Source organism: Pogona vitticeps, chromosome 5 (genome assembly GCF_051106095.1).
Source record: "Pogona vitticeps strain Pit_001003342236 chromosome 5, PviZW2.1, whole genome shotgun sequence".
Classification (NCBI taxonomy): Eukaryota; Metazoa; Chordata; class Lepidosauria; order Squamata; family Agamidae; genus Pogona; species Pogona vitticeps.
In genome coordinates, this window is record NC_135787.1 from 193,005,173 (window position 1) to 193,022,012 (window position 16,840).

General features: G+C 47.5%; 1 protein-coding gene across 1 annotated transcript in view; it reads left to right on the plus strand.

The window, feature by feature from the left end:
- EXOC4 (exocyst complex component 4) overlaps positions 1–16,840 on the plus strand; it is a 432,390-nt gene that overhangs the window by 392,864 nt on the left and 22,686 nt on the right. The window contains exons 15-17 of the mRNA XM_073002480.2: positions 9,205–9,343; positions 13,082–13,260; positions 13,594–13,753. Coding sequence (XP_072858581.1) covers positions 9,205–9,343; positions 13,082–13,260; positions 13,594–13,753 — 478 coding nt within the window. The remainder of the gene's footprint in view (positions 1–9,204; positions 9,344–13,081; positions 13,261–13,593; positions 13,754–16,840) is intronic.

Below are 16,840 nucleotides of genomic sequence, written 5' to 3' on the forward strand. Positions count from 1 at the left end.
GAATTTTTAATTCTGGCTTTGAACCAAGCCACGTACTGTATTAGTAAAAGAGTGTGAGGATGGGAGAAAAGACACACACCCCCGGGGGCAGTTCGGCCTAATGGGAAGTGAAACATACCAGAACTTCAACAAGAAATGGTCTCCGAGATCTTATAGAGGCTTTCCCCTTCACAGCTTATTCTATAGTATTCGAAGCCCTTGTGCTCTGTTCACTTTACGCAAGATATCTATGGGCTGCTTTTCATGTACAAAGTAGACAGGCAGTGTACAACAGCAATATTGCAGCTAAAATAGGCATTATTGTTAAAGCAAAAAAACTCTGCTATTCAGCAGGCCATCATTTTGAAAACAAAGCAAAAGGCACTGTAAGTCAATAAATGACCAGGTGATTTTTAATTTTTTTTTTTTTTAAGGAACAGATTTGGTGTGAGTTTAATTTCCAGCGGGTGGAAATTCCAACGCCAGGGTGCCATTATGCCAACTTGCATGAACATCTACAACGGGGTCCAGCAAAGAGCATGTCCGAAAACCTTACTCAACAACTCTTTCTTCTTTAGAGGCTGCCCTGATTTCGTTTTCTATCCAAACGTTTTGATGGCAGCAGTACTTCAAGATTTGGGTTGTTATTATTATTAAGAAAAGATAGCTGAATTCGGAGCCTGCAGATTTAATATCCATTAACAAATTTGACAATATTCCTCAGGGCTTGAATAAAAATTGCATTGGGGTCCCTCAGTAGCAAGTAATTACTGCTTTAAAAAAAATCCAAGGCTTCGAATATTTTGCTTATCCTGGTTTGATTCCGTGGTGCTTCCTTCCCCCAACCTGGTGGCTTGAAAAATTGCTGGACTACAACTCCCATCTTTGCTGGACTACAACTCCAGGCACACTGGCTGTGGGCGATGGGAGGTATACTCTGACATACCTGGTGAATACCATATTGAAGAAGGCTGCTGTACTGCATTTGTGTTCCATTCACTGGGAGATGTGTGCGTGTGCATGCACATGTGTGAGAGCATGTATGTGCATGCTCTTAATACCTTTAACTTTTGCTTTTCATCTCTGGCCCTGCAGGTGTTTGTAAAAGTAGCATCTCTTCTACCTGTTTCTGTCGTACAGAGATTCTGGCCTTGCCAGTCATTTCTCCTTCCATCACCCTAGGCAGGTGTTCTGGGCTGCTTCCTGACTCCCCTCCCTTCACGGGCAGACCAGGAATAGGAGGCTAAGCTTTGCTCCTTTGGGTGGATACAACAATGCTGTCCTTTTCTGGTCCAAGATCTTTCAGAGGAACATGTTTTTTAGGAATTGCTTATGAGTTTCCTTAAAGGGACGTGGTGGGCTACGGGTTAAACCGCAGAACCCTCTGTGCTGCAAAGTCAGAAGACCAAGCAGTCGTAAGATTGAATCCATGCGATGGAGTGAGCACCTGTCGCTCATCCCAACTCCTGCCAACCTAGCAGTTCGAAAGCATGTAAAAATGTGAGTCGATAAATAGGGACCACCTCGGTGGGAAGGTAACAGCATTCCGTGTCTAGTCGCGCTGGCCACGTGACCATGGAAACTGTCTTCGGACAAACGCTGGCTCTACGGGTTGGAGACGGGTTTTCATTTGGAGTTCATAGAATCATGGAGTTGGAAGGGGCCTCCGAGGCCATCCAGTCCAACCCCTTGCTCAAGGCAGGAATCTCAAATCAAAGCAGATCTGACAGATGGCTGTCCAATTTTCTCTTGAATGCCTCCAGCGTTGGAGCACTCACCACCTCCCCCTGAGGTTATGGGTTCCACTGTCGTGCTACTCTAAGAGTTGAGAAGTTTTTCTTTATTCCCTAAGCAGAAGGAAAATTCTTCCCTACTCCTGCTGGGGCATGAGATGTGGTCCTCTGTTGTTGTTTTTTTTCAGGCATTGGCAGATCTTCAAAAGGTGCCCTCTAGCAAACCCAGGGAAATGTGTCGTTCCTTCTACCCAACTACATGCTTTTAGGAGCCGATGTGAGCACCCTTGACCTCGGTCATTTCTAACCAGAGGTGGAGAATGTTACTTTTTGTGGCGGGGGTCTGCAATTCTGAGAGTATTGCAGCCGGCTGGAGAATTCAGAATCAAACTCCCAACCTTTGGCTTCTTGCACTCACTGAGTTATCCAGCTAGCTCATACCAGTACGCAGGGTTTACAATCTAGAAACAGGGTATGAGAAGTCACCCTCCTGAATCATACATGATCGTTTCCTTGATCCCCTGCTTTACAAAAAAAAAAGCCTCGTTTGTATTTCAGGCTCTCTCCAAGCAGCTTCCCTATTTTCTCAATCCTAGTTTCATAATATGCAGAGCAACGCCGGTGCGAATTCGAATTCTTCCTCTCCGGATTCTGTTTTCTCCCTCCTTACTCACAACCGCTCTGAACGATAAACTTGCAGAAATGAAGGGAAAGCAAGCCCTTTTCTTCCTAGGAATTCTGGTCTTTTTAAAAAAAAAAAAATTACAAAATGTTAATTTCCTTGTGAAATTTATGCCTGCCGACGGAGGCAGCTGGGAGGCATCCTGGGCAGTTCTAACGAGACAATTCATTAGCCCGAGAGTGTACATACACCATAAAGAACATTAATTCAGAAAATGAAAAACTAATAGGGTGTTTAGCTGGCTCTTTATCACTTGTGACAGTCAGCTCTGGCCCAATCATTAGTGTTTACCAAACGGATGGGGGCCACCGCCCTGGCCTGCCTTATCTCAAATGAAATTGTCGGTGCTTTTCCAGCTGGGCTTTCTCCGGGACCTTAAATGTCACACCTGACTGCTACCCTTCGCTCTCTTGAGATTTATGGACTTCTACACTGGAAGCGGGAGAAACAGGGTTTATGTGCTGTGAATGCTTCATCCCGCCTTCTGCAAGACCTGGAGAGATGTTTCTCTGCTCTTCTGCTTAGTCTGGACTTCTCCATCTCTCTCCTGCTCAAAAGCCTGAAGAAGCTGAAAAACAGGCCTGAAGAGGCTGGCTAAACAACCGAGAAAAACAAAGTGTGCTGCACAAACTGGTTCCGGGCAGGAAGGAGGTGCTTTCAGCTGGGAGAGGCAGCAAGGAGGTGGAACAGAAGACGTCCTGTGAGATGCAAGGTCTCAAGGGCTGAGCTTGGAGGTGTAGGCATCCTTCCGTCCCAAGAGACTAGGTTAACGTGCTCTGAATAGAGGGAACAGCGTGAGAAGGCCAATTCGGGAGTGACCATCCCTTCCACACGGAAGACAAATATAGTCTTTCCAGCTCCCTGATTTTGCTAGTTTTGGGACTGCCTCTTTGCCTCGGCCTGCTGGACAAGGGTCCCTTCAAATTGGGAGAGGCCACGATGGACCACCTGCCTCCAGGCTGAATGCTCAGAGGTCAAGGTTTCCCATCTGTCGAGGTCCATTCCTAAGGCCTTCAGATCCCGCTTACAGATCTCCTTGTATGGCAGCTGTGGTCTCCCTCTGGGGCGCTTTCCCTGCACTCATTCTCCATACAGGAGACCTTTTGGAATCTTTTGGGAGCTTGGAGGACTAGAGTGTGAAACCCCTCCTCATCTTTGAAGTTGCCTGTTGCCCATGGGACAATAGTTCTTTTTTTTTTCTCAGCACAATCCGGTGGGCTAAGAGGAGGGTACAAGTGGAAGGACACCACGATGCCCCTGCATTTCCTGGAGGAATTGACAGGATGAAACCCTAATAGACCAGTGGTAGGTTACGTGTAGCACTCAGGGATGTTTCTGCACTGTAACTAACGTCCGTCATCCTTCCCAGGGTCTGTGCTAGCTGAAGGGAGCTGGTATCCAGGTAGACATTAATGATGGATTCAGTTTCCAACTCTCTACGATTCTTGATTGAAACAAAATGGTGCACGTGCACACACACACACACACACACACACACACACACACACACACAGAGGAGATGGTGTGGAGGGACTCGGCTGTTTCCCTTAAGGTCAGACTGTAACACACACCTGCCTGGCCAGCCAATTGGGAGGCACGATGGCCGTTGTAGTCCAACAGTCGGGAGTGCAGCATGTTCCCGGTCTCCCTCCTTGACTTCTTTTTCAAGCACAAGTTCCTTCTGTGGATCGGAGGGTCTTTCTCTGCTTTCCGGCTCCCTTTGATCCTTCCACCAACACAGTTAAAGGCCACCAGCGCCTCCCCCTCTTCACACAGCCTTTGAATAACTTAACAGATGTCAGTAACTCTAATCTGAGTCTTAGATGCTGCTCTATGGCTTTTTAAAGTTTAATTTTATAGTCTTATACAGTATATGTTTTTAAAATACTTAATGGACTAAGTTAAAGTAGTATGGCATAACAGCTTTTTAATCAGTAATTGACTGTGTTTTTAGTTTTACCTCTTTCAACATTGCATGTCGCCTGGGGTCCCTTCGCCTGGAGAAAGACAGCTTACAAATGATCCCGAATAAATTAAGAAGTCAGGTTATGTGGAAAAGATTGAGTGCACTTTTCATGGGCTGGAGAATGTATGTACATTTTAGTACCCAGTTTCCCCTAATATGCACATTCTTTTTTTCAAGTCCTCTTTTCCTATACTGGCCTCTCTCCCTCTCTTTCTCTCTCTCTCTCTTTGGATGCTGTTCTTGCTTTGTGCCTTCAGATCACTTCCAGCCTTGAGGGCTTCTATGAACAAATGGTCTGCAGAAAGTCTTTATCATTAGCAGTCCTGCTCAGGTCTTGCGAACTGAAGGTTGTGGTTCCTGAAGTCAAGAATGTGGTTGAAATCTGTGCCCCAGAGCCTGTCCAGAAGTTGCTGAGCGCAAATAGTGACGTGTCTCTCCAGCACAAAAAGGAAGCCTTAAAGGGGAGGCAGCAGAATCCGGGCGCAGTAGGCAAGCCACCAGAATATTATATGAATATGGCTCTGCCAACATGTTCGATCTTGGACCGCTCTCTGCGAAAAGTACAACTGCCCTCTCCTTTTGTTGTTAACGAATTCCCAAAATTATTTCGGGGGGGGGGGAACCAAAGGATCAATTGAACTCCACGTTACACTTTCAAGAGCCTGCCGAGGTCACGTTGCACTGCGGCGAAGCTGGCACCTGAAACCCCACATTGATTTTCTTTTCCCACTGCGATCGCACCGCTCCGAAACCTTCTCCGGCGTTCTGTGCAATCAAGAACTGGTCTGCCGTTTTTTCCACAATGGGCCTTGATTGGCCGCGTCGCTCGGTGCGCCGCCAGCCCTGCGAGTGGCGCTCCGTGGCTGAGGTCGCATCATTTGCATCCATTGATTTCCAAGGCACACTCGAGAGGTGCTGCCGCCGTGCCTGCAAGTAACGAGATGATTGAAATCGCTGGTGACAACCGGCGCAAATGACTTAATTTTTTCTCCCCTTCTTCACTTTGCCAGAATGAATTACTCCTTTGTTTGTCGGGAGAAGTTATTGTAAAAGCATTTAGAGCCGTCATGAAAGAAATGTTCATTGACTTAAGACACACCTCCCAAATCAGTCTTGTTAGATAAACTGGGCGACCGCAACACCTGTGGCTACGTGGGAACCCTGGATGATCAGAAATGCCTGTCGTCACGCATGCAGTATAGCCTTAATAATGGAAACAAGCATGGGTCTCCAAAATCCTTCGTCCTTGGATGTCCATGTGTGCAGAGAGCAAGCTTCTAGCCTTCATGGTAGCAAAAGAAAGCTGTGTGATGCACTGGCAGTAACTAATAAATACCACAGACTGGTAGGTGCCTGGGTGGCATCTCCCCAGACCTTGGAAATGTTCGTGAGTGAGGGGGACCACAGTTTCAGACACACACACACACACACCCCTCCCCAGTGTGTGCATGAGCAATGCCCCTGCTGCCTGGGGAGGCTCCAGCAGCTCTTATAATCCAAAAGAAGAAAAGAACTCTCCTGCAATGCGGTGCTGCTTTAGAACTGTAGAATAGTTGAGTCGGAAGGAGCCTAGAAGCCCATCGAGCCCGACCCCCTGCCCATGGCAGGAATCCAAATCAAAGCAGTTCTGACAGAGGGTTGCCCAATTTTCTCTTGGAACGTCTCCGGTGTTGGAGCGCTCACCACCTCCCAAGGTCATCGGTTCTGTTGACTTACTACTCTAACAATTAGGAAGCTTTTTTTCCTGATTTGCACCCTAAATCTGGCTTCCTGTCGCTTGAGCTGATGGCTACGTGTCCTGCAGTCTGGGATGATCCTGCACCTCTTCTGTTGGACTGCCTTTCAAGTGTTTGAAAAGTGCGACCCTGTCTCTCTGGGTTTCCTTTTCTCAAGGCTAAACATCCCCGGTTCGTTCAGTCTTTCATCCTAGGGCTTGGTTTCCAGTCCCCCCGATTATCCTTGTTGCCCCCACTCTGAACGTATTCCAGTTTGTTGACATCCTTCTTGAAGTGCAATGTCCAGAATTGGACACACAATCCTCAAGGGGAAGCCTAACCAGTGCTGAATAGAGGGGCAGGAGCACTTCAAGGGATTTGGAGCCTAGACCTTTGTGAATGCATCGGAGAATTACTTTTTTTTTTTTTTTTTTTTTTTTTTTTTTTTGCAGCCACATCATACCGTTGGCTCATATTCAACATTTGATCTACAAAAATTCCAAGATCCTTCTCCCTTGTAGTATAACTGAGCCACGTTACCCCCTTTGGGGATGGTTAAAGCACACCTGGCAAAAGCCTGGTGAAATCCAGTCTGAAATTAATGTGGAGGAAACCGATCTCATTCTCCTATACCCACTGGCATCTGAAAGGACAGTCATCCTTATCCTGGATTGGGTGGTGTCCAGAGCAGGTCCAGGAGCTGTAGCTCTGTAGCATCACCAGAAACTAAAATTGGGGTGGGGGTGGTGGCAGGAAGGGCCCAGAAGAAACCCCCTCCCCAGCTCTCCCACTTCATGCAGTTAGTTGACCAGGCTTCCTGGAAGCAACCCTTGAGATTAGACGTTTATGAAGTCTTCCAAGTTTGACTGTTCTGCAGTGGCTGTGGGGCTAGAAATCAGATTAAGTGCTTCGAACCAGGGGGTGTTCGTGGGGGAAATTCCTTATCCTTGAACCCCTCTCAGCACTGATAGGAAAGTGTGCCATTGAAACATCTGGAGTTCAGGAGTGCTGTTAGAACTTCGGCCAGCCTGGCCTGCGGGCAGGATGTTTCTTATGAAAGGCAGTAGGACAAGAGGAAGACTTGCCATGAGAAGGATTGGCTCCAGGAAGGAACCACAGCCTTGGCTTTACAAGGCATGAGCAGCGATGCTAATGATAGGATCCTGCAGAGATCCGTGATTCGTAGGGTCAGTCATGACTTGGAAGCAAGCTGGTGGCATCTCGACAGCCACAGGTTCTCCTTCCATGCCACGAACGAACCCAAATGTCTCAAGTTACCGTCTAGCTGGGGAAGAAGAACTGATGTCGCTTTGCATAGGAGGAAGAAGCAGGCGGTGTGTGTGTGTGTGTGTGTAAAGGCTCAGCTGCGTAAAGAACAAAACTGAGGCCTCCTGCCATCCTTGATTTCTGCTTGTGTTCCCTCTTTGTCTTAGTATTTCCATGAGATGCTTCTGAAGTAGCTAATTCTCTCTCTCTCTCTCTCACACACACACACACACACAGACACAAACACACACACACACACAGACACAAACACACACACACACACACACACACACACACACACACACACACACCATGCATTGTACACCATGGATTGTTCTGTTTGCTATTTCCTCCTGGGTTTGTTTTCCTTTTAAACTGTAAACGTTAATAAACTCGGAGAGGTCCATAAACTAACCTTGCCATAGGCTCCATGTTGTTGTTTCTAAATCACAACACTATCCTTCTTCTAGCAATACCTACGGTAAATAAAATGCACAGTTACATTATAACATACACACACACACATATATATACAGTGGATATAATTTTTAAAAAATTTTTTACTTCCCTCCCCCTAAAAGATTTCAGTTGGTTGTTCAACTGAGTTGGACAGTTCATAGGTCTCATTAAAGGTGGGAAAAGTTCTGAAATGATTTATCTCTGTCTCATTTTTTTTAACATCACAAACACTTGACATTTTAACAAGGGTGTGTAAACTTTTATATCCACTGTGCTCTCTCTCTCTCTCTCTCTCTCTCTCTCTCTCTCTCTCTCTCTCTCTCTCTCTCTCTCTCTGTGTGTGTGTGTGTGTGTGTGTGTGTGTGTGTGTGTGTGTAAAAAGCAACTCCATTGCAAATACAACTTATGAAGTCAGGCTAGCACCACCTTTCTGATGGGTTTGCCTGCTCTCCTGCTCCAGCAGCATAACAAACTGATAGAGGAGTGCATTGAAAGAGGGAACACAACCATGATAACACCACCTTCCTGGACAGGGCTCTAGCCGTGATCCTTGTTTGACCTAGGGGACCAGGTGACTAGCTAATTACAAGGCACTTTGTAGGTGAACCTGTTGTGTTTTTTCCTCCTGGTCCCTTAACATGGGAGTGGTGACAGAAGGCGTCACATCCAGTCTCCTCAACAGTATTGTTGTGACCCACAGTGTCCCCCCACACACACACACATTCCCTTCTGTTATCTTGCCTGTCCCTCCCAAAAGTTGAAATACAAACCCAGGAAGCCATCTGGATAAGGGGAACAATTTTTTTAACAGATTAGAGCCTTCCTTTGCACCATTTGACATTAGTTTCCCCCCAAAAAAACGTGAAGTGGACTTCTGTTAGTCCTTGTTTGCAGTGAGCAGAAGGTAATGGGGGCAAATATTGGTACCTGAGCCTGTCTCCTGCTCCCTTTGCACATCAAGAGGTGGTCGCTTCCACCCCTGCCCGGATGCATCCAAGAGGTTCTGCTCTCTAACGTGTGTAAACTGTGGAAGAGATGCTGTAGAATGCATGGAAACCATTTACCTGCTGGGTAAATGAAACAGTCCAGAAGACCATCACTTCAGACACACTGTCGCCTTGGCCCAATGCACTTGGCTGGTTCCCCCCAAGACCGCTGGCTACCTATAATTACTCTGTTGGACTACATTTGACAGCTGCATCACCAGGGCTAGAGAAGGATTTCGGACTGCTCTTGTGGGAAGCGCAGTCAGCACCTGCGGGGCTTAGAATCATCATGTCGTTGAAGATTTTAACAAATGTGTAACTTCTTCTACCTGTGTCTGCAGGCGCCACCTGGGATGGCCCGGCTGGTCCGTATTTCCAAGTGCTAATTGCCTTCTTCTTTTATCTTTTGTCTCCGTAGTGTCCCCTGGCCAAGAAGGGCATGCTAATGCAGATCTTCCACCAGTGTCCGAGCAGATCGTGCAAACCCTGACGGAGCTGGCCCGATCTTTCCAGGACATGGCGGACCGCTGCCTGCTGGTTCTACACCTGGAAGTCAGGTAAGCCGAATGACTGGCCACGTAGACACGATCGTATCATACTTGTGGCCATTTTGCATCCTTCCCGGATCTCCCATCCTTTCTTTCAATCAGCAAAAAGAGAACATAAACAAAAGTATTGTGGCAAACATACATTAACTGTGTTTTTCAAATCCACACCTGGGTTTCTGCATATTTTCTTCCACAATGCCCTGCACCCTTTGGAAACCTTCTGATTTCTAAGGAAAGATGGACTTCAACTTGTTGCCGGTTTCAGGAGGTGTGAACCAAGGTACCTCTACACAAATTGAATACGTTTATTTTTCGTCTCCAGTCACATGACAGTTGTATGAAACTGTACAGAGCAGCCATATAAAGTAGCCCGGCACCCTTAATCCTGGCATTACAGAGAGATCCCTGAGAGCCACAGAGTGGTTTCACAGCTGAACCATGTGATTTAGTCAGAAGGTGGCCTCTCTTAATTTACTGTGCTAGACCACCAGTTCACTGGTTCTGGCTGCAAGCCGTGCAGTACAGCGAACCGAGAGTGGCCCTTGAATACAAGACATAAAAACTCACATCATGACTTAGCCGAGGTTTATGACCGTTTCTGAAAGTGAACGTGAGAGCACCTGAACTTCACCGTATACCACAAAGTGCCATTGAACGCAGCGTCAGGAAGGGAACCTACTGGCCAGAATCCTGCCGGGTGGTGTCCGCCTGCCCAGTGGGAATGATGTCATTGGCAGTAGCAAACTGCTGCTCATTGAAGTCTTCCTTTTGTGGCTTCATCCATGCATATCCCCCAAAGTGGAAAAGCTAGCCTTTCGTCAGCGGCCATCTGCTGCTCCCAATGACATCTTTATTATTATTTATTATTCCCTCCTTTGAACTTTAAAGGGAAAGTAATAAGTTGTCGTTTTGTTTTGAGAATGTCACCTTGATCAAGCAGTTTTGTTAAAGAAAACCTCTGCCCTTCAGGGGGGCTTTTAATGATTTGACACCAGCTACGGATCAGAGTCAACAGGCCCGAAGATGCGTTTTGCAAAAAAAATCAGCCTTCCTGCTGAGCAATCAGCAATGTTTTCCGAAAACCTTAATGCCAATGTTATGTCAAGGTCAGTGCAAACATGTCGGCAGGGAGGCAGGGAGAGACCTCCAGGGTGCCAGTGCAATTCACAGTTTTTATTTCGTTCAGTTTTCTATGCGACCGTTTTGGGTCGGGTTGGGTGCAATTTGGGGCTTGTTGCTCAGTCCTGGAAGCGCTGGCTCTTTTCCTGTTCCCAAATTCAGGCCCCCACCCCTTCCTGCTTGGTTCATCCCCTCTGCCCTTTACTGTGGTTAAAGTTAGGGAGAGTCTTGGTTAACAGAACCTGGCATTAGACGTTTCAGATCCAGGGTCATTGGAAACCCTTGTTAAAGTAACCACAGTTAATACAGAACATGGATGAGTTCCTTTGTTAGATCCCGTGGCCCTGAGGGGGTCATCGTTCAGAAAAAAAAGTTTCCTAAGCTCTGGCTTAATGTTGGTGTGGCAGGCTGTTTATGTGTGTTTTCCGGGGAGCTATGTCTACGTTGGCTCGGGCACGTCGTGAGAATGGCTGAGGGTCGGATTCCCAAAGATCTCTTGTATGGAGAATTAGTGCATGAAAATCGCCCCAGAGGGAGACCACAGCTGCGATACAAGGAGATCTGCAAGCGGGATCTGAAGGCCTTAGGAATAGACCTCCACAGATGGGAAATCTTGACATCTGAGCATTCAGCCTGGAGGTAGGCATTGCATCACGGCCTCTCCCAATTTGAAGAGACCCTTGTCCAGCAGGCTGAGACCAAGAGGCCATCCCGAAAGCAGCCAAATCAGGGAGCTCGACAGGGGACTGTTTGTATTTGTCTTCAGCATGGAACGGATGGTCACTCTTGAATTGGCCTCCTCAGCCAGATTAGATGCTGTTCCAAGACCTCCATACAGAGCATGTTATTCTAGTCTCTTGAGACTGAAGGATGCCTTATCTGGGGAGCTTCTGGGAGAAAGGGCATCATTAGGAGGGCGCTGGTGTTGGGGTTTCCAGCCTTCCATTTGTTGACTAATAGATCATCATCCCATTCATGTTGGCTTAGGGTTGTGCTGCTAAGCAGCCACCTTTCTCAGCCACTGTGCTGCACACCATTCCCTGGGCCCAAGAACGATCTCTGTGTGCTCTCTGTAATGGATCTCTGTGCATGTTCTCATAGTAATGGAGCATCAGGGGTCCCCCAGGGTTGTACCGGGAACTTCTAGACAGAGAACTCAGCAAGTGATCTTCTGCACTACTCAACATCGTTGAACCCAAGCACCAGAGCCCGACCTGGGCGGAGAAAGGAAGAGAGCTACTCAAGACCAGCTCCCGTGATTGGCTAGCAATGCACCATCCATGGATTGGTTGAGCCAGGTGGAAATCCTGGTGGTATGACCCTCTGCCCACCACACTTGTTCCCCTGGCTCCAGCCAGTGGCTGCAGAGACCCTGGGAAGGAGAACGTGCCATCAGCTTCTGGATCTGGTCCCTCCGTCGAGGATGGGTGGCTGCCGCTTTTTCCAAGCATGTCTCTGCCATTTCTTCACCCAGCTTTAAATCATTGCTTCAGAGCTTCCTCATTCAAGCAATCAAGGCAACCACATACCCCATAATCTGCAATTGGAATGCATTATGGAAATCGGACCCATTTGCATAAATGTATGTAATTGACACACTTTACTAAATTTGCCTTTTGTACGATTCGGTTCAGATGTGCTTCGGACGTTCCCACAAAGGCGTGGGGAAGGAAACCCAAGCCACATTTTGAGTTGCTTTTCCTATACCTCTCTGTCTCACTCGGGGAGAAGAAGATACTCACTTCCCCTCTTTGAACAAACCCCAGACCTGTTAGTATTTGGACGCAGAACATTTAGTCAGAGATGGAAGGAGTGTCAGAGGACAGAGGAAAACAGGTTGATGGAGGCTGGAAGTTGGGAAGTGACAAGTGCCATACCAGTAAATATAGAAGTACATACAAGGGGAATCATTCATGTATAACCAAGGCAGCATTTTTTTGCCTAGTTGTTGAGATGAACATTTATACTTGCCAGCTTTAAATAAAATAAGAGAACTACTTTCAGATGCAAAAATTGGAGTGTTCAGAGAAAAACATGGTACGGGTTCCCTTTGAGCCCTGATTTGCATCTTTCCCTAACGTGGACGAACAAGTTCATGCCAAGAACAATACTGACATCTTAAAACTTGAACATAAAATATGGTGTTTGTCTTTCCCCCCCCCCCCCAAACTTCATAGATTGACAGAGTGCAACTCAGAGCTTGGGGGGGGGGGCTGTTTTCAGACTTTTGGTCCTACAGATGTTTTGGACTTCCAATTCCCAGAATTCCTGACCACCGTTTATGCTGGCTGGGGCTTCCAGGGGTTGGCATCCAAAACATTGAGAGGGACCAGGCTTGGGAATGACCCCTTTGGAGCCTACGTGGACTTCCATGACTTGGGAGATGCTTGGAGAGTTGGTCTCACTCTGCACAGAGGAAGCCTTCCTCTTCTAGTCACAAAAGAGAAGAAAGCAGTCCTCATCCGTGCAGAGCTCTGCATGTGCTCAGGAACTGCCTTTGTTTCTGTAGACCCTCATTGGGGGGGGGGAAATCTTACAGTCACCGACAACTCAACTAACTACCTTCTCTGCCTTAGTAGTGTGAAAATTCTGGCCCACTGCCACGCTTTTTTTTTTTTTTTTGGGCAGGGTTCACTGTTTCCACTACCTGATCCCATTGGCTAAGCAAGGGAACTATGCCATTGTGGCCAACGTGGAGAGCATGGACTATGACCCCCTGGTGGTGAGGCTCAATAAGGACATCAGTGCCATAGAAGAGGCCATGAGCGCCAGCCTTCAGCAGAATAAGTTCCAGTACATCTTTGAAGGTCAGTGGATCTCCAGCAGTTGCGGGATAACAGATGTATAGAGGTGGGCTTGGAGTCAAAGAATATAATTTTGTGAGCAAAAGCAGACATTACTGCAGGGGTGGGCAATGTGAACTCCACAGGCTTCATATGTATCCCTGGAGAGACCCCTACCGCCTTCTCTCTCTCTTTCTCTCTCTCTCTCTCTCTCTCTCTCTCTCTCTCTCTCTCTCTCTCTGTCTCTCTCTCTCTCACACACACACACACACACACACACACACATAGAGGAGAGGGCTTTCTTCCTGATGGGTTGCCCATATGTGAAATGTGGGCCATCTTTCTTGTTCCCTCCAGGGTTGGGCCATTTGATTTCCTGTATTCTCATCAACGGGGCCCAGTACTTCAAACGCATCAGCGAATCTGGCATCAAGAAGATGTGCCGGAACATCTTTATCCTTCAGCAGAACCTCACCAACATCACCATGTCCCGGGAAGCTGACCTAGACTTCGCAAGGTGAGAGAGCAACTCGTCCCCCCTCCCTGCTGTGCCTAAAAACAGAAGTCTAGTCTCCAAATCCCACAGGGTACTAGTCTTCTTCTGTTCAGCACCTCGTCTCAGGTCCTGTGCCAGGTTCTGGACATTACACTTCCATATGAGCCTACCCGGCAGTTAAGATCCAGCCAGGGGGCCCTTTTGGAAGAGCCGTCTCTTAAGGAGGTAAGAGGGATGGCTTGCCGACAAAGGGCCTTTTCGGCAGCTGCCCCCAGACTATGGAATGCCCTCCCGACTGTAATTCGTCTGGTGCCAGTGTTGATGACATTTCAGCGCCAGGTCAAAACCTTCCTGTTCCAGAAGGCTTTTAATTGAAATGGCATCAACTATGGGTCCTGATGGCAATTTTAATTGTATTTTAATTGTATTTTTATTATTTTATCTTTTATTGTATTTAATTGAATTTTAATTGTTGTAAGCCACCCAGAGACCTTTGGATAGAGTGCGCGGCATATAAGTTAAATAAATAAATAAATAAATAAATAAATAAATAAATAAATAAATAAATAAATAAATAAATAAATAAATAAATAAGGAGGATGCGAACAAAGTAGAGCAAGCTCACGGGAGGGTAACAAAGAAGATCAGGGGGCTGGAAACCAAGAGCTTAGAGGAAAGGCCGAAAGAACTTGGCCTTAGAAAAGAAGGCTTCTGGGAACGAGGACAGCACTTTTCAAAGACTTGAAAGGTAGTCCGACAGAGGAGAGGGGCAGGATCTGTTCTCGATCATCCCAGAGTGCAGGACATGTACGAATGGCCTGAAGCTACAGGAAGCCAGATTTAGGCTTAATATCAGAAATAATTTCTCAATTGTTGGAGAAGTATGACAGTGGAATCCATGACCTCAGAAGGTGGCGAGCGCTCCAATGCAGGAGGCATTCAAGATAAAATGGGACAACCACCTGCCCGGTCTGCTTTGATTTGTATTCCTGCCTTGAGCAGGGGGTTGGACTGGATGGCCTTATGGGTCCCTTCCTACTTATGGATCCTACGATTCTGTGAAAGAGGTGATGGGGAAAAACTGGTTTGATAGGGTGCCTTGCAAAGTTTGAGGGGCCAGGCACAAGCTGGGCCTCGTGATGTCCTCTCCCCCCCCCCCCCCGAATAGAAGAGGGCACACTGCTCCTCGTAGGTTTGCATGAGTTAGCCTCAGCAGAGCAACTGGCAACTTGTAAGCCACACAAGTTTTGTGCTTTGAGGCCCCGGGTGCAAATCCTGTTGCTTTCAGCTCTTCCCCTTTGCCTTTTCCCTCAGACTTGACAGATCACCAGGAGGAGGGAGGGGATTTATAAGCAACTGAAAGTGAGATGTAGAAGAAAGGGCAGGGCCAGAAAGAGACCCTGATGTTACATCCCATAATATTTTTGGAGCCACTCCTCCGTCTTTTGGCTGTGCCTTCTAGGAAGAGCAGAGCCTTTTCTGGGGTCCTGAATTGCTCAGGAGTAAAGGAAGAGATGAAGGGACGTGGTGGCACTGTGGGTTAAACCGCAGAAGCCTCTGTGTTGCAGGGTCAGAAGACCAGCAGTCATAGGATTGTATGCATGCATTAGAGTGAGCTCCTGTCGCTTTGTCCCTGCTCCTCCCCAACCTAGCAGTTCGAAAGCATGTAAAAATGCGAGTCGATAAATAGGTACCACCTCGGTGGGAAGGTCACGGCGTTCCGTGTCTAATCGCGCTGGCCACGTGACCACGGAAACGGTCTACGGACAAAACACTGGCTCTATGGCTTGGAAACAGGGATGAGCGCTGCCCCCTCGAGTCGGACATGAGTGGACTCAATGTCAAGGGGAACCCTTTACCTTTACCTACTGACTTCTTAAAGGATGCTCAGCGCGAGAGGGCCTCCTGCTCACAAATGTGTAGCGTGGGTGTTCTTTGGGGCTGCCGATCCAGCTTTAGGGCAGGGGGTTTGGGGCCTGGATGCAATTCCGCAGCCATTCAGCGTGGGCTGCCGAGTGGCACCGAGATTAACGAAGGCGAGCCTCCACGGCGCTGCCCCTTCCCCTGCTCCCCTAGAGAGACTGCATTGATTTTGCAAAGCGATCCGAGAAGCCGAGGCTGCTTTTTCTGGCCGATGGTCCCTTTTATCTTGGCATTAGCGATTTCAGCCGTGGACAGCTGAGCATATGAAATATTCATAAGGATATTTTTAGGGTCAGGAATCAAAATGCTTGTCTGGATTAAGCCTTTGTTCCCCCCACACCAACCTACGCACAGGACTCAAATAATCCACCCATCAGAGAAAGGGAAACTCTGTGGGTTTTGTCTCCCACCCCACCCCCCCTTTTTCCTCCCCCCCAAGACCAAATTAGATGGGTGAAGAAGTCTGACTTGAGCAGATTTAGGGGGAACAAAGTCTGCTGGCAGGCTTCAATTATTTGGATTCTCATATGGGGAATGATCTCATTATTGAGTTAGCCTATTCATAATAACATTGACATGGGGAAATTACGAAACCCCGAGGCGGGGGGGGGGGGGGTAGGCTCCATTACCAATCCTCTCTGGAATATAATTCTCAAATTCAATCATTTGGTTTTTAAATGATTTTTTTTAAAAAAATGCAAAAGCAAAATGTTAACTAAATTAGCCCAGGTTTTTTGGCAAGCAGGGCAGGACTTGGAACATGTGGTGACTGCCACGGGCACCCAACTCCACAGGAAGGTCTGCACGGTGGGATCCGGCAGAAGAGTTGAGACAAAAAACAGACCACGTAGCCAGCATCGGTGGCAGTGGGAGATGACGCTTGTTGGGTTTTTCAGGCTGTGTCATGTTCTGGGCATTTGCCATGTGTTGGCATTCATTGTACACTATCCACCCAGTGCCAAGGCAGGGTCTCCATAACCCCAAACCTTCAGTAAGAAGTGGATACACAGCAGCCATATTTCCTCTCACTATCAGGGCAAATGGCTCCCTAGTATTGCTCCTTGAACCCATTTGTTGACAGAGGGTAGACTATGCTTTTTGCCGGAGGCTTTACCACCATCTGGCCAGTCAGCAGAGTTCCACCCTGCCAGACACCTTTTACTCTGTCATTAATGTTTTAGTTAC